The sequence below is a fragment of the Protopterus annectens genome, chromosome 6.part0, assembly GCF_019279795.1.
Source record: "Protopterus annectens isolate FY-2018-M chromosome 6.part0, PAN1.0, whole genome shotgun sequence".
Taxonomy (NCBI): domain Eukaryota; kingdom Metazoa; phylum Chordata; order Ceratodontiformes; family Protopteridae; genus Protopterus; species Protopterus annectens.
The window spans coordinates 179,114,935-179,142,858 of NC_056737.1; the positions used below are offsets into that span (position 1 = coordinate 179,114,935).

The 27,924-nt window shown below is 38.9% G+C and overlaps 1 protein-coding gene across 1 annotated transcript in view; it reads left to right on the forward strand.

The window, feature by feature from the left end:
• VASH1 (vasohibin 1) overlaps window positions 1–27,924 on the forward strand; it is a 510,054-nt gene that overhangs the window by 371,493 nt on the left and 110,637 nt on the right. The window contains exons 3-4 of the mRNA XM_044073896.1: window positions 13,540–13,596; window positions 26,076–26,150. Coding sequence (XP_043929831.1) covers window positions 13,540–13,596; window positions 26,076–26,150 — 132 coding nt within the window. The remainder of the gene's footprint in view (window positions 1–13,539; window positions 13,597–26,075; window positions 26,151–27,924) is intronic.

The window sequence follows — 27,924 nt, forward strand, 5'->3', positions numbered from 1 at the left end:
TGCAATGTCCAATCCATTTTGAAATAGTCTGTTTGGAAATTGCTTTCCCTTGTACTCCAGGGGCGTAAGCTACAAAAAGCTGATCAGACTTCCTACTGGTCTTGGTTCTGTCCAGGTAGTAGCGAAGTTGTCTGTGAATGTCCAAGGTATGCAACAGTCTTTCCCTTTGTTCTCAGGATTGGGAAAGAAGGTAGGCAGGTGAATTGCTTGATTTAAAGAAACCCTAGATACCACTTTTGGCAGAAAGGTAGGGTTGGTTCGTAAGGAGACCCTGTCTCTGTGAAAGGTTATGAACGGTGGTATTGCCATTAGGGCCTGTAATTCCGAGACCCTTCTTGCTGAGGTAATTGCCAACAGGAAAGCTGTCTTCCATGAGAGAAATTGTAAGTCCACAGAAGCTGCTGGCTCAAAGGGGGGTAGAGTCAGTTTCTCTAGGACAAAGTTGAGGTCCCAGGCTGGTCCCAGGCTGGTACTGGAGCCTTTCTTGGTGGCTTTATATTCTTGATTCCCTTAAGGAATTGCCTTAACAAAGGATGTGAAAACACAGGTGGATCAGTGTTGTATCTAGCTGAGATAGCTGAAGCATGTATTTTTATGGAGGAATATGAGAGTCCATTCTGTAGCATATCTGCCAAGTATTCCAAAATGAGTGGGATGTTCAGTAATGATGCATCATGACCCTTGCAGGTATTCCAAATGCTGAATCTCTTCCATTTTGCTGAGTAAACCTTTCTGGTGGATGGTCTTCTGGCTTCTGTTAGTATCCGTTGAACTTCCTTGGAGAGAGATAGATTGAGGTTATTCATGGGATCTCCCAAGCCGTTAGCTGCAGTGTCTGAATGTTGGGATGTACTGTCTTGAAGTTGTGTTGAGTCAAATGTTGGGGCCATTGGGGAAGGGCCCACCTTTTGTTGTGACATATGCTCCGTAGTAGTGGATACCAATGTTGTCTTGGCCAGTCTGGAGCTATTAGGATCCCCTTGGGCTTCTCTGCTTTGATCTTTAGTAATACTGTGGTCATCAGTGGCAGAGGTGGGAATGCATAGATTTTTAGGAAGTTCCAGTTGAATGAGAGAGCATTATTTTCCATGCTTGTGGATGATATGTCCTTGAACAGAACTTTTGTAGATGATGATTGAGGTGGGAGGCAAATAGGTCTACTTCTGGCCTGCCCCATGTCGAGGTGAGTCGTATGAATATTTCTGGATGTAACCTCCACTCGTGGGGGTCTAGGAAGTTCCTGCTTAAGCTGTCCGCCAGTACATTGTCTTTGCCTGGAACAAACTGGGATTGCAGCTGTATGTTTAGGCTCAGTGATTTTTCCCAAAGATTCATTGTCAGTCTGCAAAGGGGGTAAGAATGGGTGCCCCCCTGCTTGTTTATGTACCACATCACAGTGGTGTTGTCTGTCCGTATTAGCAGGTGGCCTTGCTGAAGTTGTTGCCGAAAGGCCTCGATGGCATGCATTACTGCCAGCATTTCTTTTTGGTTGATATGCAGATGTGTTTCCTTTGGAGACCATTGTCCTTGAATACACCTGCCCTCCATTTGCGCCCCCCATCCAAGGTCTGAGGCGTCTGTGGTCATGGTCTGTGTTATCTGAGGCTTTTTGAACGACATACCTGTGTTTGCCTGGCTTACCGAGGCCCACCATAGAAATTCCTTTTGTAGGCATGGAATGAGCGGTATGGTTGCCTCTAGGTTGTTGCTGTGTTGAGACCATAAGCTTTTTAGGTACCATTGAAGTTTTCTCATGTGTAGTCTTGCTAATGGAACCAGGAGAATGCAGGATGCCATGTAACCCAGGGCCTGTAGGAATCTCCTTGCAGTTATCTGGGTGAGCTTTGCCAAACCTTTGAAGTAATGAGTTAACTTCTTTTGCTTGTCTTCTGTCAGGTAAGCCATTTGAGAGGCTGTGTCTAGATTGGCTCCTAAGAAGGTTATTTGCTGGGATGGCTGTAGTCTTGACTTTTGGAAGTTGACTGTGTATCCCAGAGCCTGTAGCAATTGTATGACATAATTCAAGTTTTTTTGTCAAAATCAGTTTGTCGTCCGCTTGTATGAGGCAGTCGTCCAGGTACAGGTAAATTTGGATCCCCTGGAGCCTGCAATGAGCAATTACTGAAGCCAGGCATTTGAATACTCTGGGTGCAGTAGATAAGCCAAATGGCAATGCTGAGAATTGATAATGCTCTGGCCCTGCAAGAAATCTGAGGTATCTTCTGCAGCTGTGTCTGATAGGGACATGCAGGTATGCCTCCTTGAGGTCCAGAGTAATCAGCCAAGACCCCTTGCCCAGCATGGGAAGGAGTTGCTGTAGAGTCAGCATTTTGAACTTTGGTACTATGAGGAAAGTGTTTAATGCGGACAAATCCAATATTGGTCTCCACTGAGTTTCTTTTCTTGGAACAAGGAATAGTCTTGAATAAAACCCCTGGCCTTGTTCTTGTTGTGGAACTTTTTCTATTGCTTTGATGTGAGCAAGCAGAGAAATTTGCTTGATAGCCTCTTCTCTCTAGCTTTGTGGTAGGTTTGGCATGCCTTGTTTTCTTGGCAAGGTATGAAAGTGGAACCTGTAACCTTGGTCTATAATGTCCAAAATCCATTTGTCTTTTGTCAGTCTGTGCCAATTGTCTGAAAACAGAGATAATTTTCCGCCCAAAGGAGCTTCTGTTTGCTCCTTGGTCAGAGGAAGTAGAGGAAAGTCATTGAGATTGTCCCTGTGCGGCAGGAGAAACCCCTGTGTCACTTCTTTGGTTTGCTGGTTGCCATTGTCATCCCCTGTAGGAACCTCTGTATTGTCCTCTTCCTCGTCCACGCCTGCTTTTGCCCCTTTGAAATCTTTCAGGATTAGGAAAGGACCAGTTTTTAGAAGGCCAATTCCTGCTGAATCTGGGTGGCTGAACCTGGAGGAAATCTTTGACTGTCTGAATTGACTTGGCTTTTTCCTCAATGGACTTTAACACATCTTTAGCATTAGCACCAAAAAGCTTGTTCTTTTCCAAGGGTGCATCAAGAAGTTTTGCCTTAACATGATCTGGTAGAGGTTGTTCTTTTAACCATGCATGTCTACGAATGACCGCCCCTGTCATAGCTGCCCTACATGAAGCTTCCAATGCATCATATCCACACTGTAGGAAGTGATTGCTAACTTGCTGAGAATTATGTACAGCCTCCTGCAAAGACTTCCTATCTAAAGGTTCAGGAGAGGCCAATGTTTTCTGTAAATCATCTAACAGGTAATCCTGATATTGAAACATATGAAAGAGACAATTGATAGCTCTCATAGATAAAGTAGTGGAGGTGTAAACCTTCTTTCCCCATCTCTCTAATGACCTAGCTTCCCTGTTGGAAGGCAAAGGATTTTTGGAGGTGGTAGCTGAAACCCCTTTCAGTCCCTGAGAAATTGTTTCTAAATCAACAGCATGGGCTCTAAAGAAATGAGAATGTGTTTCTGGGACCCTATAGTATCTATCGGGCTTGGCAGGAGCAGGAGGAAGAGTATCAGGGGTAACACTGGAGTCAGAGTATAGATCATCCAAAACATCAAGCACAGGAGGTATAGCTAAGGGCCTGTGTTGGGGCTTTTTAAGGAAGGTTCGAAGGCGCTTTCTGGAATCAGAATATTCCTGGCCTTGCCACTTGAAATGTTCCCTCATGGAATGCAGAACTTCCCCAAAAGAAATATCCTCAGGAGGGGAGGCCGAGGGGATGGAGTCCTCTGCATCAGAGTCCTCATAGGTCTGGAAGGGCTCTTCCTGGCTGTCGGAGTGAACAGAGTCCTCAGAATCTTCATCTGAAGGGAGAGGGTCAGAGGGTTCAACCCTGGGCCTCTTATCAGGAGGAGGCTGGGATCCTCTCTCAGGATGGGCCTGTGAACCTCTGATCATGGAAATTAAGTCTGCGGCTGTAGTCATGATTTGTGTTTCAGGAGTAGGCTGAGGTAAGGCTTTAGCAGTAAGGTGCTTGGTCTTGCTGGCTGCCTTAGCACGTGTGTAGGCCTTGATAGACATGGACATGGGAGGCCTAGCAGCACCACGTGCAGGAGTGACCTTATCCACAGCAATGGTCTCGGGCATTTCCTCGGTTTCAGTATCCGGCGGAAAATCAATAACTGGCGTAGGTGTGGTCTCCGGTATCGGAGGTATTGGTAATGCGGTGTCTTCGGTTCGGAGTGGTGAAATAACCGCCTCAGAGGGAACCGGGGCACTCGCGGTAGGTTTTGGCGTGGTGTCGGAGGAAGACGCGGGCCGAGGATGTCGGTCCCGGTCTTTTCGTTTCTTAGGAGTCTGCGATGTCGGTAGTTCCGACGGCATTGTATAATCGAATTTTTCGCCGAAAAAGTCTTCAGCGAACTCCGCCCGGCGCCTTAGAGTGCGCTTGTTGAAGCGAGCACAGGCGGCACAGGCCGAGACGTCGTGGTCTGGGCCAAGGCAAGGAAGGCAGTAAGAGTGGAAATCCTTATGAGGTATTTGTTTACCACAAGACAAACAATTATTTACTTTTTCAGTAATTTCTGACATCGGCTGAGGCAAGAAAAGGTCCCCAACGGGGTACTTAGCTTTTTGATGACTTCGGATTCGAAGAATACAGGAGCTGACCGACCGGCACTTGCGAACTGCTTCTGCTTCGGGCACCGCGCGGCAAGAAAGACTGGAGAAGATGGCATCAGCTGATGCTTATGTACTCCAGCCGCTCTGACGTCGGAGAGAAATGCGACATCAGCCGACATCGGACCCAGACTTTGGAATCCGGCCGACCGTGGCTGCATGAGGCAGGACAACCCATATGTTATGACTGCAGTTGCATTCTTGAAGGACATCTTCATGGCTTCACCCAACTAGTTCAGTCGCCAACCAGGATAAATAAAAACTCCAACAAGCACACTACCCTGGATTGGATACTAGTCAGTAAGAGCCCCCAGTCATATATAGCAGGCTGCTTATTGGATAGCCTCAGTGATCACTCCCCAACATTCCTACTCAAAAAACCCTATACCAAGTTAAACCTGTCATCTACCATCAAATATGTAAAAAACTAAACTTTAATCCACTCACATTTATCTCATACCTCAAAGAATGTAACTAGCATCCTCTAAAGTACCTCAATCTTGATGATGCAGTTGAATTTATTAATACTACCTTCCTGAGCATCCTTAATTACCACGCCCCCGTAAGACTTTCCAGAACCAAAGCACAACCCTCCCCATGGCTACAGAAAACCACTAAATCAGAAATGAAAAACAGGGATAAAGCCTGGGAGCACTGGCGCAAAACCAAAACCCCCTCAACTAGACAAAAATTCCTAGAACTACACAATAGAGTCAAAAAACTAATAAAACAGGACAAATTCTAATACTACCAGTCTTTCCTAGACTCCTCCCAACACAACTCCAAACAATTCTGGTCCTCCATAAATTCCATCCTCCACCCAGGTAAAGTCAGTACCTGGGTGGAGGATGGAGTTTATGGCGGACCAGAATTGTTTGGGGTTGTGTTGGGAGGAGTCTAGGGCAGACTGGTAGTATTGGAATTTGTCCACCCAGGTAAAGTCAATACCCCTCCTCCTAACATCCCTCACTCCTCCGAAAATATTGCTACCTCATTCAACCCACACTTCACACAAACCATACTATCACTAGCTAGACAACACAACCCCCCTCCATTCCAACCCACTGTCTTCTGTTTTTCTTCTGTTCCTACCTCCAACATAAAACAAAACTCTTAACTAAACTTAAGCCCACCAAATTAGCAGCAGACAACCTCCCAAGTGAATACCTACAAATTGCAGCTGATGCTCTAGCCTACCCAGTATCTATCTTGATTAACCAATCTCTTGTCAGAAAGTTATGTTCCAACACTATGGAAAGTATCACATATAATTCCCCTCCACAAAGGCAGCCCCTCCACAGAACTAACCAATTACTACCCTATAGCTATTCTCTCTCCACTCTCCAAATACTAGAGAGATGCACTCACTCTCAGGTCTCAGACTGCCTCCTTACTAACAACCTCCTTTCCAGTATTCAACATGGTTTCTGACCAAACCATAGCACCACCACTGCCTTACTCTCCTTTACTAGCATTATCCTTAAACATAAAAACAATGGCTATCTCTCCTCTGCTACTTTCCTAGACCTATCTAAAGCATTCAACATGGTCCCACACAAATAACTCATCTCTGTCCTCAATAACCTATCCTTCTTTCAATCAGTCATCAACTAGCTTCAGAGTTAGCTGTCTGACCGCCAACAATCCATCGTATGACAGAATGACATATCTCCCCAACTACCTGTCTCTATAGGGTTCCCCAAGGATCCATCCTTGGACCCCTACTCTTCTCTATTTTTACCAGTAATCTAGCCTCTGCCACCAAACATGGCACACTCATACAATACACAGATGACTCAGCCATCATCTGCTCAGCCCAGTCCCTACCCAAACTTCAAAAAGTCACACAAGAAGCCTTTTCCTCTGTTGAAACTTGGTTATCTGATGCCCAATTAATACTCAACCCAAACAAAACTAAGCTACTCATCTTCCAGCCCACCAAACATAATCATATCAACTCTCACTTTAACATCACAACACAAGACAACACCACTATACACCCAACAGAACACACCAAATTACTAGGAGTTGAAATAGACAATAAACTAAAATTTGACATTCACATATCCATGACCATAAAAAAAGTCCACAAAAAACTAGGAGCATTATACAGAAATAAGCAACTTCTCACCAAAGCAGCAAAGATTTCAGTAGCAAATTCCCACCTTATCTCCACCCTACTTTATGCCTCTCCAATATATACCAACCTAAGGCAATGCAATCTAAACAAGCTCGAGACCTGCTACAACAAAATCACCAAATTCACCACAGGGACATCAGTAGTAACCACTGTCTCTCACTTGCTGAATTGGGCTGGCTTGAACTCCCTCACCTCCTTCAATGGTATCAACTCGCACTCGCCCACAAACTAGTAAACCATCCACTAAAAGTCCCATCCCTCCAGAATCTACTCCAACCCTATTGCACCACCAGACCACTAAGATACAGCAACAAAAATCACTTACAGATCACTAAAGCCAATAACTCTGCTGGAAAAGCACTATTCTCTTGTGCCATAGCCAAATTATGGAACTCCCTCCCACCCACAATTACCTCTGTATCATCATGCACCCACTTAAAAACTTTATTAAAAGCGCACCAAAGAAGTCTTTGAGCCTGCATGTTAGTGGTCATGTATGCCTCCCAGTTAATGGAGTGGTGGTTGAAATCACCCACGAGTATGGTATTGGGCTTAATGGTAAATAATTCCAGTACATTCAGGTATGCGTTATGGTTTTCCTGGTTCATAGTGAAGGACCTGTATCTAGCAAAGATTTGGTAAGGGATTTTTCCTATTATTAGCTAGACATAAAGTAGTACAAGAATGTCACATTGTTTGACCAGTCTTGAGGTGCGTTTCTTCTTAATGTAGATGGATACACCTCCACCTTTTGTCCTTTCACATGCAGTGGGTGGTCGGAATTCCTAAAAGGCAATATAGCCTTGCACTACTGGCGTGCTTTCCTTGGCTTTGAACCAGGTCTCAGTAACTGCACAGATATCAGCAATGTCTAGGGGGAGGAGTGCTTCTAGGGAGTGTATTTCTGGTTGAGACTCCTAGCATTGAGCTACTGGGTTATCATGAGTAGATTTTGCTGTGTTGGAAGGTTTATCTGTTTGGCAATGCCTAATAAAAGGCAGTATGAGGTGGATAATATTTTGGCCAGTATCTGGAAGCCTAGAGGTAACAGGTGAAGACCATCCCTGGCAAAGCAGTATGGCCTGTCAGTCATGTTCTCCCAGGTTGAAAAAATATTGAACCCCCTTGGAGTGACACCAGTAGCTAAGCCAATTATTAAAACTGATAATTTTCTGCTGGTATTGCATCATCCTTCTTGGAGATGGCAAAATGCTGTTCAATGCTAGGCTCATATATGCATGCCTATGACACATATTCTGAAAGCTCAATCATGTCTGTCTTCATACAGTTCAGGGAAATACATCTCAGGTCATTTATGCCCACATGTACAATGGCTGAATTATACTGCTGCTTGGGGGTTAGTGACCTGTCTGCTTGCATGATCTGGTGAATACTGGCCCCTGACAGGCAACTAACAGTAACCTTCTCCTTATCCAGCTTGGTGAGAAGGACATCAATGTGTCTCACAATGGAGTCTCCAATGACCAAAATATTGGGTTGTGTGGTGTTACAACTTATGCACTTGGTAGTTGAGACACTATGAGAAGTAGTTTTCTGTGTTGTGGTAGGAGTTATTTTCTTTGTGTGCACGATGTGTTTCTGAGGACTGCATCTGGGAGGTCTTTGAGGTTTGGGTAAGTTACATGTGAGCACCTCTGCATATGGGGGGTCTATGTGTCTGGTCCTTAGTAACTGTGGTGAGTGTTGTATGCTTGTCACTGACAACCTGTTTGGCATTTGTTGTGTGTCTACATGTGAAAATCTTGCTTTCAATGACTATGTAATTACATCTCTCACATACTGTATTAATCTGTTTCAGAATTAAGTGGTTGTCAGTAAACATGAGACCATTGCTAAACTGCCTCTGGATGCCTGTGCCCCCCCAAGCTGGATGCAGAGATAGCAGGAAAGTGCCTGCCCAGGGTTATAGGTCCTTAATATGTGCTTTATAAGGGAATAGCACGGGGGTGTTTGCAATGGGACAAGGTATGGATACTTACTTATTGTAATCTAGAGCTAACCTATGCAGAGATACTGCACAGCACATAAACCAGTTGCTCTTTAAGAAGCAGTAGTTCTAAGTGTTGTAATAATGTAATCTAGAACTAACTGTAGCAGTGCTGCTCAGTGCACAAACTAGTTGCTTCTTCAATAGCGGGGAAGTGTAGACAATTTCAGAGGTAGTTCTTATACGGAAAAGTAGAACTTCTAGTGACTGTATATATAAAGGGCACCACTAACCGCTGTTGTATGAAATGCAGCATCCCACAAATGTGAGGCTTCTATACAAGTAGAAAAAGCTAATTTTAAACTAGGTATTCTCAAAAGTTAATCAGGTAAGCACACAATAAGCCTTCCACCAGAAATGTCCAGCTCATATAGGTGAAATCAGCCCTTTCCTTCCACAAGAGTGCATACTTTGACTCTCTTAAACTAAAATTATTGACTTGGAGTCTAAATGTTACAAAAGCACAAAAATAGTTGCCCAAAAACACTGAAAACAACAGAAGCAATGTATTTAGAGTACTACAATTGCAGAACAGCAGCACCTACAGCAGTGGAAAAATGCAACTTAAAACTAAGTAAGTGCGGGGAAAACAATAAATATCACAGAAATCTTTGAGAATGCAATAAAAACAAGTAACACAAGTACAAAATAATACTTAAATTTGTTTTTATTGCCAAGGATGGCTTCAGATGCAAGCAAATTTTCAATGGCATCATTACCAAGTAATGAGCAGCTCTAAATAACTGACTCAAATTATATTTCCCAAGAACTCCGTAAGGATTTGAAGGATCCTAGGCCTTAAACATATGTCCTACACGGACAGACTCAAAAAAACTCCAGCTATTCTCTGTCTCATATCGTCTACTAAGAGACGATCTCTGCTTGACTTACAAAGCCATGTCTGAACCAGCTCTGTCAGAAATGCTACAACTAAAGAAATCCTAATCCCTCCACACCACACAGTCCAGAGACCTCAACCTCATTACCACAATCAACAGAGCATGCTGGAGGGACACGTCCATAACCCAGAGACTGCCCATGTTCTGGAATAGATTTGCTTTACATGTCAAGCAGAGCACCTCACCAGCCATCTTCAAGAAAAATCTTGATGAGTGGATGGGAAATAGAAAGTTCACCCCAGGGATCACTCCAGTGACTCTACTTGATACTAAGGTCGGGCGGCACGATACCAGGGCACTTCTATGGGCTAGGCTTGTAAAGGCTCCAGGGCCATTAGCCTAGTACACACCTATGAACCTATGTATCTTCTTAGACTACAGACTAGACCACTGCACCATCTCTTCTTAACATTTCAAAGAAGCGATAACAATCAACATGCCACACTTAACTCTAATAATTCTTTCCACTACTATATTTCTGATAATCATAATGCAATTAAACCATATTCCAAATGACACATACTCAAACCTCCCCTTGCTTTAAGATGACAGTCTAACATATAATGCTAAAAGCAAGTGTGTGTGGAGAATTAGGATGCTGCCCTGCAGATATCCCCCCCCCCCCCGAGACTCCTGAAAGTAGGCTGGAGAGATACTTGCATCACTGGTCTTTGAATCAAACCGCAACAAAATTAAATACATTTGCTTAGCCATTTTGAAAGTTTGTTTTCCGTCTCGGGAATCTAGTTTTGTTATACACAAAGGAAATGTGTAAAAAGCTATCATCCTCATATCTTTAGCATCAGAAATGGAAGCTCAAAGTTGACTTCTAGTTTTGTAAAAAGTGTAAGACCCTTTCCCAGTGTTCAAGGATGGCAGCTAGATCCTGTTTATTAAGAGCCATGTCTGCCATGGCCTTTGGCATAAAGGAAGGAGTGGTTGCACCCTTATGCAATGAGATATAGTTGTGAGCACATTAAGGGTTGCAATTTCAACACCTTCCTAGCATATCTCTCAACCTCTTACTGCCAGAAACCTAAACAACGGCCCAAAAATATTGACAGATTTTAAATATTGCTGTTATAAATTTAGAAAGTTGCTAGAATAATAGGATTTGTGTTAGTATGCATTTTTCTGAAGGAGATGAAGTATGAAACATAAATGTATGTCATAATTTAGTGACTTCAATCCCAAGTGAATTGCCAGAAAACCAAAATTTTATGAGGAACAGACCAAAAATATGAGGCAAAAGTCTGGACATTCTGTGAAAATCTTGTCAGTTGACCGGTATGCTTCCTAGGTGAATATCCATAACTGAAAGTAAATTTCAGGGGATAGAAAGGGTAAAAGTACAGAGGGAATTGGCTACCTTAGGATAAAGACTGAAAACCAAATGGGTTACCTCAAAGAATCCTCAGGAATCAATGCATTGTGCTGGTAGAACCCTAAATAGAGATTTTTAACAAATCACTGACCATTGCAGAACTGCATGAAGCCTGGAGGATAACAAGTTTGTTTGACACCCTTGTGCATATAAGGAATTAGGAGTAATCTGAGGAACTACTGACCTGTTAGCTGAGTTGCAGAGAAAATCACAAAGGGGAAGGCTGGAAGTATTCTTAGAGGACAACAATCCCCAGAATAGAACCCAACATAGGATCATATCCAGAAAGAGCTGTCAATCAAACCTGATCCAGTTTTATGACTGGGTTACAGATAAACTTGACAGAAAAATACCAGTAAACTTGGTCAAGCTAGACTTCAGCAAGGCTTCTGACTTGATTGAGACAGGAAGTTGATAGGAAAAGTAGAAGGACTGGGGTAGGACAAAGACTGAGAAACTGGACTGCTACATGGTTGACTGACAGGACAAAGGAGGTTGTACTGAGCGGGATAGTATTAGGATTAAAAAAAGAATAGTGGAATACAGCAGTGATCATTCCTGGAACCAGTACTGGTCAGTATGTTTGACTCAGACATACTTGATGGAATATAGAACAGGGTTCACTTCTTCACCGATGACACAAAGATAGGTGGAGAGTAGAGGTGGTGGGGGACAGTTTGTGGAAGAATCTGGTAAGGCTGAACAAGTGGACGGAAAGATGGTAGTTGAGGTTCTGTGCAAACAAATTCAAAGTGTTGCCGTTAGATCATAACAAACCTGGGGTGAAGTATAAGCTGAAGGAAGTGGAAAGTGAAGGGGAATAAGGAAGGAAAAGGATCTGAGATGCCAATTTTCACATTAAAACCACAAGGAGGGCAAAAAGAGCTAGGAGAGTGAAACGAATCGTCAGGCCAAAAGACTTTATTAAAACCTTGTGGTTTTAGTTGGTGCTTGTTGGAGAGCTTTCCGCTTCTTTTTTGGTTTACAATTTTCACATTAGGTACTAAGTTCAGCACTACAACTACTGGGTGTAACATTTTGTCTGAAGGAGTTTGTAGTTATACCTGCATTATAAGGTAGTCCTCCTTCCCCATGTATACATATTACTTCAATTGTCTGTTTTGTAATTATACTATGGTATGTTGTTATAGTAATAAACATACTGTGCTCTAACTAGTATAATCATAAACAGATGCAATAAATGCTAATTTTTACACACATACACACACACGCGCACACACACACACACACACACACACACACACACACACACACACACACACACACACACACAAACAACCCTTACTTATATATACTAACTCTGGTATTACACAACCACAAGCAAGGGGAATCATAATGCCATTGCCACAGCTGACCAGATGCATTTCAGCAGTTGAGTAAATATGGCTTCATATGTGCATGTGATGCACCAGCTGGACACCTATAACAGTCATCAAGAAAATGGCAGGCTGACTCAGCAAATGGAACCCACATACATGCATACTTACATACATACATATATATGTATTTACATATGTATATAGACATGTATACAGCTGCGTCTATATTCCTTAGTACTGGATATACTGAAGAAGTTAGTGCATGATTCACTAACATAAGATAAACATTTCACTAGGATGGGAGCTAATCAGTAGTATCTGGATTCTTATATCACAATCTATTTATTAAACTCTACTCCTAAATACACACACACACACACACACACACACACACACACACACACACACACACACAAATGCACATGAAAGATTCCTTTTGTACATATTTCCCCACAGACTTCTCAATACTGCTTGGCAATCTCTGAAAAATGCATACCTCTTAACTGTCCCTCACTTTGCAGAGCATCCATGATTTTCCCTCAGATGTTTTCCCTGTTTCTCCTAAAATTGTTGATTTCCTGGTAAACCATTAAGGATAACATTAAGTCAATAATGCCAGACATTTACTGTCTTACATTTTTTTGCTCTGCTAATGCATGCTGATGCAAAGCCTGTTGTTATATTGACAAGTAAAGTAGAGTAATATGTAAAAACTGTACCTCATTTTGGGTCTTTGGCCCCCATTATTTTTGGCTTTGTCCATAATCCTTGAGCAAAGAAGTTGAGAGGTACGGAAATTTCTAACACCTTAGACAGTATAAGAAACTCAACTTGCAATGAAATACTTAATTCCTTGTGGAAGTGAAGTAATAGATCAGAAGATCAGGACACAGTACTTCTTGTGGAAGTTAGTAAAATTTGAGGCTGGAGATGCACATTTTTCACCAATGTTATCACTTTGTTAACAGAGATGTAACCATAGTCTGACTTTTGCTTATACAGTTTAATGAAAGTTTTTAGTGTAAATCAATTACTTTCCTTGTCAACTGAAAAACTGTACAGTTATTCTGTAACATATCATGTCTAGTTTTGTCCATAGTAGGTACAGATGTTTATCACTTACTACATTAAATGCTCCTTAGCACAAAAACTTTTCAGGTACAATCACACTGGAACACAATTTTTTGAGATTAAGAAGAACCGTCCCTTAACTGGGTGAGTATAAAATGAGGATGAGTTAATAAGTTATATTGTCCTTTCCTCTCCCTGCCTTAATTTTCTGTTGAAGTCAGAGTACTTTCCGTCCTACGAAGGAGAGAGAAACAAATACAGCAAGATAAAATAATGTATTGCCATTGGAGAAAGAAGCAGATGGTCAACATTAACGCGGAGAATTTTTAATTATGGCTGCAATGATATGTTGTACAATTAGCATAGAGAAAAAGTTTGTCATGTTAAATGGTGTTCTTGAATAGTTGAAATCAAATGTAGACTCTGTATTCTTCACAGTTTCACTATGATTTATTAAACGTGCAAGACAGGTACAAATGTCTCTATTCAAAGAGAACTTCAAGCATTGTGTGGTTAAGGAAATTATTTAGATAAACAGCTTTTAGGTAGAAGCTAAGAGATTTGCACCCATAACTAGTGAAGACAGCTTATCTCCTTCAGTGTCTGGGCTAAACTGCAAGATGTTATCATATAAATCCAAATGAATGGCAGAGGAAACTAAATGAACACAATTCACAATTTAAGGCAAAATAGCGTACAGAAACTTTAATGACCGCTTTCATCACACAACTTCATCAGAATACACTCCATTAAAAAAATCAGTGTCTTAAATACATGCTTAAATTGCCAATCAACACAATTGTAACCAATTAAATAATGATTGATTTTAAATTTAAAACCACAGTGTTTAAATTTCAAAAAAGAAAGACAAATCGTTTTGTTTATTAATGGCTAGTTTACGATATTTTAAAAAACATTTAACATTGATAGTCTCGTTTAAACCAGGTGCTTTGTCAGAATTTAATCTGATCTGCCAAAGTGTCTCCCTTTGTTCTAGATAGTTTTTGAAATCACCTGCTCTTTTATCTGGTTTGCAAACCTCTAAAATAGAGAAAACAAACTAGCTTGATGGTCAATTTTTTAGATATCTGCTTCTGGTGGGATCTTATTGACAATAGATTTCACAGTAAAATTTTTAGGAAGCAAACATTCACAAACGGGTATTTGCACTACCAAAGTGGCCACCCGAGACATATCATTAGAAACATTCCAAGAGGCCAATTCATCAGAGCTAGTCGCATGACTAGCAAAAAAAAAGATTTAGTTCATGAATTTCATTTCATTGCCTCTATGTTTCTACAGAGGGGGTATGACGAATTTTCATTAATTGAAAGTGGTAATGAAATTTTTAACAAGCATTTAACTCATTATCCAGCTATCTTGAACAATTCAATTGGTATTAATGTTGATCACCACAGTAATTTAGAAGTTAATAATTTTGATTTAGTGTGTTCATTTGAAATGAGTGGGGACATGAATGGTATTAAATCTGTACTTGAAAGGAACTGGAGGGTTATTCAGGGTAATCCTGATATCGCCCGTGTAGTTGGAAGTAAACCGCGTTTTGTTTTTTGCAACACTCATAACATTAAAAAGATGTTAGAGCAAAATAATTCTAATCCTAACAAGGTCACGACAGGAAAGAAGGGTATGTTTTGTTGTCAAGGTTGCAGGATCTGTAGATACATTTCGGTAGGCACTAATATTGCAGTTGCAACTATTGATAGAACTTTTGAGGTTCCAGAGTTTGTTAATTGTAATTCACAAGGGGTGGTGTACATCGGCATGTGTACGGCGTGTCCAGCATTTTATGTGGGAATGACCACCAGAAGTCTGGGCACGCGTATTAAAGAACATCTATATAGTATTAGATGTAAAGATGAAAACAATGCGTTATACAAGCACTCTGTTTCCTGTTCCTTTTTCAAAAAATTTGTTTTCTCTATTTTAGAGGTTTGCAAACCAGATAAAAGAGCAGGTGATTTCAAAAACTATCTAGAACAAAGGGAGACACTTTGGCAGATCAGATTAAATTCTGACAAAGCACCTGGTTTAAACGAGACTATCAATGTTAAATGTTTTTTAAAATATCGTAAACTAGCCATTAATAAACAAAACGATTTGTCTTTCTTTTTTGAAATTTAAACACTGTGGTTTTAAATTTTAAATCAATCATTATTTAATTGGTTACAATTGTGTTGATTGGCAATTTAAGCATGTATTTAAGACACTGATTTTTTTAATGGAGTGTATTCTGATGAAGTCGTGTGATGAAAGCGGTCATTAAAGTTTCTGTACGCTATTTTGCCTTGAATTGTGAATTGTGTTCGTTTAGTTTCCTCTGCCATTCATTTGGATTTACCTGTTTTCTTTGCCTTTTTACATTTATTAAGATGTTATCATATACTGAATACCATTTCTGCCATGTGCATATGTTCTGTTAGTTTTCTACATATAAGCAAGTGCTCATAGCTGTCAACGTATGGGTGTTCAAAATTATAGCAATGGATATAAAAAATAGAGGAAACAGATAAAAGTTCTTTACTATTTTACAGCGTAGCAGATCTAAAACCTCTGCATCCCACAGAGTCAGTGACTTAGTTCAATGATTTAATATTATGTCCACACAAGTAGCTGTCTGTGGGTTTATTAAGAAATCAGTAAATCTCAGTGGAACATGAGTAAATCTAAGGGCAGGAATCATGATGTTGTGTCTAAATCATCTCAGCTGTGAGTTATGAAGGAGAATGGTTCAGATTTACTGAACCAAGATACGACAGCACTATATATTATTTCAGGAATGACACTCATTCTTAATGCTTCTGACAACCATCCTAGATGGAAATGAAGTAATTTTTCAGCTATATTCTCATTGCAAGTGTCCCTGATTCTCCTCAGCAGTTTATACTTTAATTTTCTAGCTCATCATTCATAAAAAGAGAGAGAGAAAGATAAGGAAATGGTTTGCCCTCTGCTTATTTATTTGCAATTTTGTGAGTGAGTAACCATTTTGTTTTCACCACCAGGGGTATCGCACTTTTGAGGTGAGACCTGGAGCAGTGAACAGTATATCTGAGCTAACAAATAAACTGCAAAGTAGTTAAAGAAAAGTAGATACAAACAGAGATACAAATGATATGTATGCAGTTAGAGAGGTGAGCAAAGCGATACAAACACATTTTCAACTTGTTTAATTATTTACAATACTCACTGAATTATTCTCAGTAGTTGCAGTATAAAATATGTATATATAATTTTATTTATTTTTTGGCATTTGCTTACCGAGATAGTCCACTGGGCCAGTATGAGCTCATTTTCAGTGGAAGCTTGGGGAGAAAAGCTCCACAATAAATATATATATATATATATACATATACTTAGAGAAGTGTTTAACAATGCATGATGTAAGTAAAGAGAATGCCAAATTGTTACAAATGAATACTGTCTTTAAATTGCAGTTTGATACAAGAAAGATAATAAAAGTAGACATATAATACACTGCTGCCAATTAAGGGTATTACAGCAAAACTTTTGTGGGAAATAGAGATTAATTACAGAGAGGAAATTATTAGAGTACTAAAAGGAGAAGAAGTCAGGATTTAAGGAGGGGTGTAGTGCATGTGCAGTTTCAGGATGAAGAGAGGAATGCATGTAAAGAAGTTTTGAAGGATGTTAAGACCTGATTACCTCTAATTGTTAATAGAAGGGTATTCCATGCTCTGATGATACTATAGGAGCATAGAAGCATATATATGAAAAGCTAATACATACATATCATTTATCTTATAGGCTTTCAGTCTAAGACTAGAACTTGTAGAAATGTAATTGCTTATTACAAAACAGTATGAAGGTCTGAATAAGGTGTTTGTTCGGTCACCACTAACTAACTAACTCCCCACAGCAGCAAACTGACATTTGTAGCACTAGTGATTCATCAGCTGATAGACTTTGAGTTATGAGTTGAACATATGTTAATGTTTAGTATTTTTAATATCAGCATATAATGTTTCCTTAGTTTAGTAAATGAACATCAGAAACCTGCTGCTCTGGTTTCTACATTACCTTTTATACTTTGAGGAGGGCACAATCTGAAGAACTAACAGTGCAGGCTGGCTGATTCATTCATGACAAGTGAGGCATTCATAAGAAGCAGTTTTACCAAGCACAGTGAATGTTCTGAACTTTTTACTTAAAAAATAAGGCATGACTTGCGTCTGGAGGCCACTTTAGATTAGAACTCCAGTAACAGATCTGGCTTCATATGGTTTTATACTGTTTTAAAAAATTAATATTGGTTGGAGCTATTAGAAAATTCCAAAGGTAAAGATTTTGAAGAACATGCTTTTGCCGACCATACGTTCTTTGCATATGATGAGAAAGGACAGTGTCTTACAAAGTATTCCTTACAGGTAACTCCATAGTCCTGAGAAGCACAAAATATCAGTCAAGCTACATATCAAGTTAGAAGTCAGTATAATTTTGTGGGTGAGATTATCCAATTGATTTTATTTGCAAATGGAAATGCTTTCTTTTTGTAAGTTTCAGCATAGACCACTAGCAGTAATCTAGTCCTCAAGTACTGATAACTGTGCTGCATTTTGTATCAAACCTTAAAGGATAATTACATCCTCTGCATACTGGAGTAGTGCACACTTTCTGCTTTGTTGCTGTAAATTATTAATAAATATATTAGCAAGTGCTCAGTACAGACCAATGTGGCACATCTGTGAGGAGTGAAGCCAGCAGTCAGACACAGCCTTACCATCCTAATTATTAAAACAGTTGGACAAGAATGTATGGAAACACTTATAGACATGTTTTTCCAACTGTGTGACTTCCATTTGTTCTAGAAGGAAGGAATGGTTTACAGTTGCCTGCAGTTAGTCATGCTTTGACCAGTACTCTACCCTGCTAAACAGTGTGAGAAGCTTTGGACAGGGCTGAATTGCCCGGTACAGTGAGGTATCCATAATACATAGTGTTAGATAATTCATCACCAAGTTTATCAGCAGTTGTGTTAGTTCCATTTTTCAAAATTAATTTTTAATTTAACTAACACAAAATCACTAAGCGGGTTACTAATTGTGGCACTGCCAGCCCAGCTATCTGGAATTTTGTAAATAATTCTATGTTGTTTGTGAATATTGATATGATTTATACAGAACTGTATGTTATGTACTCAGCTTCAATAATGTAACCACAGCATACCCTGCTGGAATATAGAAGATTAACTTACAAAACGTCAAGAAAATAAGTTGAAATTAAGTGCTTTATGATGTGCTATAAAAGTTAGTAGTTTCATTGCAGCAAGAAAACAGGATGTCTAGAGCTAGATGTTTTTTTTTCTATTGTCTTGGATAGAAGTATTTACTATGTTTAAAATGTAAAGTGTTTTATTGCTCTATGACCTCCTAGCAGCTGCACTTCTGAGAGATATGTACTTCTCACACAGAAATGTTAAAATTCTGCTAGTATCTGTTAGCCTGGGAACTGAAGCAGGTGACAAAGAGTGATATCATCCAAACTGACCCAGCAGTAATGCTTGATAGTAATTTAAGAACTCTCTTGGAGAGACTGTGTGCATTTTGTATTTTGTCTTGGACCTAGCAAGAACATCCACTCATCTGCATTTGCCTTGCTGTGTAAGTAAGTTATTTAGGGCATAGTTTATTTTAGATATAGATAGGAATATAGTAAAGATTAGTTTAGATGTTTTCTGTATTTATTTGAGACTGTTTTGCAATGTTGTTTTAAAATATTTCCTGTGATTCTGAACTCTGTAGTTATTGTGTTGATTATTATCTTGTTCTTTTGTTATTTATTAAATATATTTAAACCTATCTTTGTGGCTGATATTTGTGAGACATATTTAAGCTCTACTTGCATATGTATTTGGTGACACTGTACAGGCCAGTCCTAAATAGCCTTGCTCTTGGTTACACTTACCATTTGGATAATAGCAACATTACACAGTAGGATTGGTCACCCTTTAAAAGGGCCTTCTAGTAGCTGATAAGGAGGGGTTGGTGGCAGTGATAAGTACCTTATAGTCTGGGCAGAAGGGGGCATAGCTAGTAAACCTGTGCCAGCCTTCCCCAGATGTGTGTGTGTGTGTGTGTGTGTGTGTGTGTGTGTGTGTGTGTGTGTGTGTGTGTGTGTGTGTGTGTGTGTGTGTATGTGTGTATGTGTGTATAAATCAAATCTCAAAGTGTGTGTATGTGTGTGTGTGTGTGTGTGTGTGTGTGTGTGTGTGTGTGTGTGTGTGTATAAATCAAATCTCAAAGTGTGTGTGTGTGTGTCAGCCACTTGGGCAGGGACATGAAGCACTGTTTAGACAGAGAGGGTGCTGGAGGTCTTGGCTTGACCCCTCAGCTGAGATCTTAACCCTATAGTTGTGCCAATGGGGAGTCTAATTAGGGATATGGAGAAAGAGGGAGAAACCAGCCTCCAGACTGACTGTGATCTCTGTGTGTTCTTAAGGGAAATTGTACTTTACTGTGTGTGTACTTGTCATCCTCCCATTGTGTATGTCCCTCAATGTTGCCAGCGGTGAGAATTGAGGCTCCTTGATTACTGGGCCGGTGCATGGGTGTCATACTAATAAACAATGGAAAAAACCCCAAGAAACTCACACTACAAACTGCAATGTTAACAGATTTAAATTGAATCAAAAAAATTACATTCAAACGACTAAGCGTTTTTGCCCTTCTAACAATCTAGGGCTCTTATGCAGTTATGGAGGAACTAAATCCTAAAACTGAAACTATCATCTTCCTAGAGTTTTGAAACTTCTAACTCTCAGAGAAGGACCTTCTGTAGTAAGACCACATTTTAAAAGGCCTGAAGCCAGATTTGGCTTGTTCAAATGGGAACAAAAATTACTGGATTATTGCCCTGATTACGGCCCAGCCAAAACAGGTTTGATTAGCAACTCAGCCAACTGATGGAGTGGCAGAGAAGGAATAGGCATGCCCACCCAAGGTGGGAGTGCACTCTTTGATATGCTCCTTATAGGGAGGTGTGATCCAAAGAGGGAGTCACATGCATATGTAATCAACAAGCATGGGGAGCAGAGAAAGGGAGTTGGTAGGTCATGAAAACTATCCCCAATGGAAGCACAGACAAGATGAGCCCCTTGGACACCCTAAGGATCCACAACCAGCCCCAACAATAATGGATTAAGTCCAAGGGGTGGAGAGTAGCTGGTAGAGCTGCTGTGGACATTACCGGCCTGGCACCCAGTACCCAAACATGAAATCTGAGGCGACCAAATAAAACAAAATGAATTATTGGATTATCATTAGAATAATATATTAGTGCTTTTCAGCATAATGTTTTTTGCACTTTTCTGGGTTGAACATGAATATGGTCCATTTGGATTAGTTTTCTACCCCAGTTAACAGAGAATAATTAAATAAAATAAGTAAAAAGTATTATTTAGTTTTTCTGCATGTATCTTTGCCGAGAGGCAAGAAATCACTGGGAACATCAGTAACTTGTGAAGAAATCATCCTTCTCAAAAGGAGTTAACTCTGTTTACTTGTTAGAGGGAGAAGAACTTCAGTAACATGATATTCTCCCAAACTGATCTCTGATGTGTTCTATTTCCAAAGAATGCCCACTCTGCTGGGGTCATGTGTGAGGTTTGGTATTGGCATCTATCTGCTATGTTTAGAGGCCTGACTAATAAAAGGGTGGAAATGTTAGGGATAGAATAATGTTAGCTCTTCAAACAAAGCTTCTTTTTTGTTGAATATTAATGCAGGGTAAAACTCTTCAGCTAAGCCTGTATGTACTGGAAGGAGTTTAATATCCCTCAATTTATGCTGAGTTAGAGTGCTGTGACAGGAGTACATCCATTTCAAAGTTGAGCCAGCTTGGGAAGTTATTAAGGGAGTTCATGAATATGTAAATTTGGTTGATCCTTTACATACTTTTAATATGGATGATAAAAGCTGCACTCATCACAGCTATATATACAGGAAATCAACTTAAATTGCTTTTCTCTGTGTTCTAAAGATCTTCTGACAGCCTCCGCCATTTTCTGTTTTCTTTGAATAATTTGCTTAGACTGCATTATTATATTGTAGCTTCTAAATATTTTTTGAAGACAGGAATAGCTCATTTGGTAAATATTTACCAAAAGATTCAGTTTATTACTTTTAAAGAACAAACCATGCATGTGTACGTATTGGGCAACTAATCAATCACAGATTGACCATTTCAGTATTAAATGGAAAGTCATCAAACTGCTGTCTTTGTGGAAGTCAGAAATATTAGAAAAGTTCTCTGGTAAACAAATGTCACCAAGTATAATTTTGTCTAATTGCCATATCTAAATATTTTTGGATATAACTGCACTAAATACATTAAAACCTGTAGGCCTTTATTGTGATTTCAGTGTTTCCTTTAGAGCCACTTAAATAAATATGATCTTAACCAATCAAGCAGGTTTAATTTTCTTTGTACAAACAAATTCGATAAACCTCTTGTGCTTTAACGTAAGGAGTCTTATAGAAAAAAATTACATATATCCTCACACTGAAATTCACATACACAGCTAATGTTAACAGGGAACTCCTGAATTCAGCATTTGTCAGATTACTTTAAAAGCTTATACACTGCATAACTTACTACCACAAAACTGTGCAGTATTTAACTCTATGCGATACTATCAAGGTACTCAAAAACAAAATTCTTCTTATTAACCCTAATGGAAATTTGTACTGTTGATAAACAAATGAGGAATGAGAAAGCAACAGGCCCTGAAGGTCTCCATGTGGAGTTGTAACAGGACGTCTCTCTAGCTGTCACCCCTTACTTTATGCATTTTTATATCTGTTTATGATACCTAGATAACATGTACCTAAAACAGAGGTTCAGGTCTTAGAAATCTTATACATATGGAGGGTAAAACAACACTTGGTTCGGCATGCCTTCATAGATAATTACCAGGTCAATGTGTGAGGATCTTAAGCCTAGCCTTGCATTCTAATGGTAATTTTTAGCTCCTATATAATGCATGCAAATAACCCAGATATTGGTAAAACAAGGATATGCTTGGACACTTACATGTTTCCCCTATCCATGAGGGACAGAGATGCTAAACTATGTTGGATTTTTCAGTTACAAAACATACTATAGACTCATCTGTATTTTAAATGCTGATTGTCATATCATAACCAAACTAGTTAATACAAGATAAGATGAGGAATTTAAAAGTGCAATATATTCTGATTAACATGGTTTTACATAGGAAGAGATTTCTAGCTAATTTCTTCATCCAGATATTACTGTTTACCTTCAGCATCATATTCATATTTACCCTAAAATTCTGAGTTTTCTTTCTTATTATGTGACTCTGACTGCTAATCAATTCTCCCTTATTATTAATAAATTTTCCTAATGGCCTGATTGTACATTTTTTCACCAGGAGTCTAGCCAGGCATATGACATGTACTCCATAGAGTACACTTTTTAAGAATAATTTATTTATTTTATGCAGCAAGATATGATAGAACTTAAATGATGTTTTTGTTTTATTAAGTTATATGCTTTATTAAGCAACTTCTTTCCAGAATTCCAAGCTGCCTATAGAAATAGATAACTAAATAGATACAGATATCTATATCTGTGGGAGTGGTGACTTTAGTAAAAACTCTCACGTATCAACATGTGATACACTTTAGTCAACAATGCAGATGATTGACAGTTTTCAGAGATCAGCAATCTCTAGGGTTGGAGAATATGCCCCTTCCCTGGGGATAGTGTGATCTCGGAGTAAGTATATATAATTAGCAGGGGGGGTGGGGGACTTACCGCCCTACAAACAACAAAGTTTTTGTCATTTTTTTTTTTTGGTTTTACTTTGCATGTATAAGGGAAATTCTCGCACATACATGGTCCACTGTCAATGTTTGCATCTTTGACCTTTTCTGGCTGACATTTTTGACACTGACATTCAGGTCTGTCAGTTGTAGTCACTGCATCTCCCAAAGGGTACAAACATCTCACAGACAAACCATTCAGTAAAAACTAAAATAAAAACTCAGCCAATGAAGTACCTAACTTAACCAGCTGCACTGTGATTTGTAATTCCTTCTTGCTGGCATTCGTAACATGTATTGCAGACCTCCTGCATTGATGGAGGACTTCCTCACAAGTTGACTGATGGTAGCAAATCTGTAGTCTACAGCTCAGTGGCTTGCAACACTTAACAATACCGTTGTCTCCTGAAGCAAACATCTCACCTGAAAGACAGGAAAATGATTTTACTAGCAGTCATGACAAGCAGAAGACTGATATTGACAAATTGGAACAGGTAAACAGGTGTCTAGTACCTGAACTTCTTCTTCAAGAATGTTGGTCCCTCCATGTAAATTATTTAAAAGACACAGCAGAGTACCACAAAATAGTACTGGATTTTTAATTCTAACATTGCTCAATGCTTCCTGGTGAATTGCTTTTCCCCTCCTCTGACACTTTTATTTTTACTACTACTACTAATTTTATATATATATATATATATATATATATATATATATATATATATATATGTATATATAGTTGGCTAATTTTTGTGTATATTTGTTTTTTTATTTAAATAAAGAAAGAATAAATGAGCTCTCCTGATTTTCTACTAGATTATCTAATAAATAATAAAAAAATAAGGACACTACAACTAACTAAGTCAAGAAGTCCCCTTCTATAGGAAGAGTTTATATTTTTCAACGTTAATTTGAGACAGCCCCCTTCTACTATATCCATTAGAACTGCTCCTATACCCCTCTAACGCGTGAGGAAACAGAAACCCTGAAACTCCATGTTCAGTCAAGAATGGATCTAGTACAAGTCCATCGTAGACTGGGAGGTATGTGCCTGAGTAGATGCCAGTTTCTGTTGGACTAGCATGGAGCTAAACACTGGCATGATGCTTAACTGTTGCATTGTACTCATTCAGATGCATCATAGGGTTTCTAAGTACTCTGGATTTTCTCTGATTTCCTGTTTGTAGAACTTAATCACTTGATACATTTTTAGCTCATATTTCCAGAAGTGTTGCCTAAAGCTTCAGAGATGTGCAGAGTAAAACATTACGACATCACTACAACTTTGTAGATCAGGTTAAGGAAAGTGTTGTTTAATCCTTCAGACATGTCCAAAGTAGTAAAGCATTACTGCAGCAACAGAAACCTGAACTCAGGGATTTTCAAACAGGTATTTGCATCCTTTGCTGTAAACCTGAAACAATCTGTCTTAAGTATTACCATTCAAAATGCCTTAAAGCTGTTTCAGGCTTTCTACTACAAAACAAACTTTGTCTTTTTTCAGATATCTTTTTCTTGTGACATTCGGAATAACCTGCCATGGATAAATATTACCGGTAGTGTAATGGTCTAGGTATATAAAATTAAGATCCTGTAGGATATTTTCTATCTGCAGGTAGTTCAGGTTTATTTAAGAGCCTGAGCTCAGGCACTACACAAGTCAATAAATAAAAATAAATATGAAGCATATCACATAGCATAAACAGCAAAAATAAAACATAACACATAAATTAAACAAAAAATAAATACTATTAGAGACAGCAAAGAAAATAATGGTCAGTTGTAAACCAGTTCAAACAAATGAGTTTTTAACCCCCAATTAAATATAACTAAAGTGGATGAGTCCCAGAGCCCACTTGGAAAGTGATTCCGTAATAAAAGACCTTGGTAACTAAACGATCAACAACCAGAGGACTTAAGATTGTAGGACAGAAATAACAGGAGATCTTGTGTGCTATAACAGAGTATGGAATTAGGATTATATCTATACAGAAGGTCTGATAGGTAAGGTGGACAAAGATTACGAAATGGCAAATAAACCAAGATAATGATCTTGTGAATAATTCACTACTATATATTAAGCCATTGCAGATTCTGCAGAATCAGGGTAATGTGATGGCATCTTGTAACAACCCCAGTGAGTAACTGAGCTGCAAAGTTTTGCACCAGCTGTAGTGGAGCAAATGGTGAGTCATCATAAAAAGCTAAACATGAAGAAACTGAAGCATGAAACACGATACATGCACATTCAAAAGCAGATACACGTTTTAGTCTTAATACCTCATGGATTTAAAACTTCTGTAAAGGGAAAATTCTGATGATATTTAATGCACAGTTAAATAGTTATGTACGTTAATTACACGTTAGTTATCTCAAGGAAGAAGACATGTCCAGTTGTTGTGGAAATTATGGAAGGCTAGGCAGCATTCATCCATGGCTAGAACAGCACTTCAGAAGAAAGATCAAACACAGAAGCAGATTTCAGTTCAGATCACTGGAAACCTACAACTGGGCCAGAAAAATAATGGAAAGTAGGGAAGAGGCTGCCGGTTTGAAACTTGCACAATCAGTGAATGGAGGAGTTGCATAAAACATAAGACCATAGTTTAGGAGGGAACATATCTAGCTCCATGCCACTCTTCTTATCATAGTTTTGCCTTTATAGTACAGCTAGAGACAGTGTTGACAGATTAAAAGTTGGAGAGAAAAGTTTGCATCAAAAATTAGTACAATTAATCTCTCAAATAATGTGAAAAAATGCTATTGGTTTTACTGACATTGGTCTTCCTTCTACAGCCTCATGGACATAGCCAAGGAAATGATCCGAGAGGCTCTGCCAATCAAATGCCTAGAAGCTGTGATCCTGGGAATGTATCCTTTATCGGGCTGGTCTCCTGCTCATGTATTGATCACTCAGAACTCCATGCCATATTTTACAATAATGGGTAAAGGTGATATTGATGCATCAAGCAGTGTGTTTTCAGTAAGTATGTAACTAACATACTAATTAATACTGGTGTGTATAAATAAAATACTAGAATCTTAGATAGTCAGTGAACTACACAGTACTAGTTTGCACATCAAAATCCTACACATTTCAGAAAAATGTAATCTTCAGATTTGCAGTAAAATAATAAGAAAAGAACTAAAGTTCTGAATGTTCTAATATCGTAGCAATTAAACTACAGATTGCCTCTTGCTGTGCCATTCAAATATCTCCAGAATGCTAAAATTGAGGCAAAGTTGATCCTACATGCCCTGTCATTCAATCCTTGTTTTAGATGTAATCTTCTCACCTTTAGTGTTAACATCAAAAAAGAAGTTGTCCCTTGAAATCTGCAGTGCAGGCTTAGAATATATAATCCAGGTGGTATAATATAATACTTGTAATATCTGTCAAAATGCTCATTAAGGACTTGCATAACTTGGATTTGTGATAACCTTCCATGAGGTTTTTACAGTAACTACCAAGTTCTGCTGAGATGATCATGTGAAAAGCTCACCTGATGTAATTATTTCCACCTCTTAAAGCTACAGCACTGTATGCTACATTTAATATCTAGGCCTGTCAGACAATTATAACACTGTGGATTTAACTAACCACACACATATACTTGTAAGTAATCAATTATAATTGAATTTTTCATAGGTAGCCATTGGCCTGGTTAAAAGCATGATGTGACCTAGCTTCAAAATTGTAATCTGATTGCTTTGCCAGTGTACAAAAAATGTAGAGATGTGTGGGCTACATTTACGAATGTAGAGAACAATTAAATAGGACACATACTGCTTTTTCAACTGCTTACATAGCTTTAAGTATATATATATATATATATATATATATATATATATATATATATATATATATATATATATATATGTCATAGCCAGTCAAATGTTCATTTGTTCGAACAGTAAGAACACCAGCAAAGTGATCAAATATAACAAGGTCACAAACTGATGATCTTCTCATGAGTAAGATGGTGGTACAGTGGGGACAGGGTATTTGTCCTTTCCCTATTGTAGTGTGATCTCGGAGTTAGTATATATAATTTCCAGGGGGTTTGCTGTCCCCCCTGCAAAAATAACAGTTTTAATGCTTTTTTGTTTTTCAATATTTTTTAAATGAGTTCAAGAATGCAGATTTTGAACGCATTTGTTTAAGTACTTTGTACGCGATGTTTTTTGCATCCACTAGCCAATATGTACTCATGCATATCTATCTATAGATGTAGTCTGTTTAATCAAATGGACACAGGATTAAAGTCTTCAACGTTGATTTTAAAATTAGAAAAACATTGACAACTACAGTAGATGCTGCAAGGATTAACTCATAGCAGGCAAAGCTAAACACAAGTGCTTTTTCAGAGGTGCAAGGCCCCTGAACCCCCACATCCCCTTCAAATTATATATGCTAACTTTGAGATTGCACAATTCATGGGAAAAGGGCATATTCCCCTACCTGGGGTTGCTGGTATCCTGCACATGTTGACCATTTGTTTTTGTTGACCAAATGATATCAACCAAACAAATATCGTTCCTAAGCAGCTTGTTGACAGGTGTGTAAACTTTATGAATTCATCCCATTATTCCCCATAAAAAAAAAAAAAAAAACTCTATAATTTCCATTTTCATACTCTTGCAT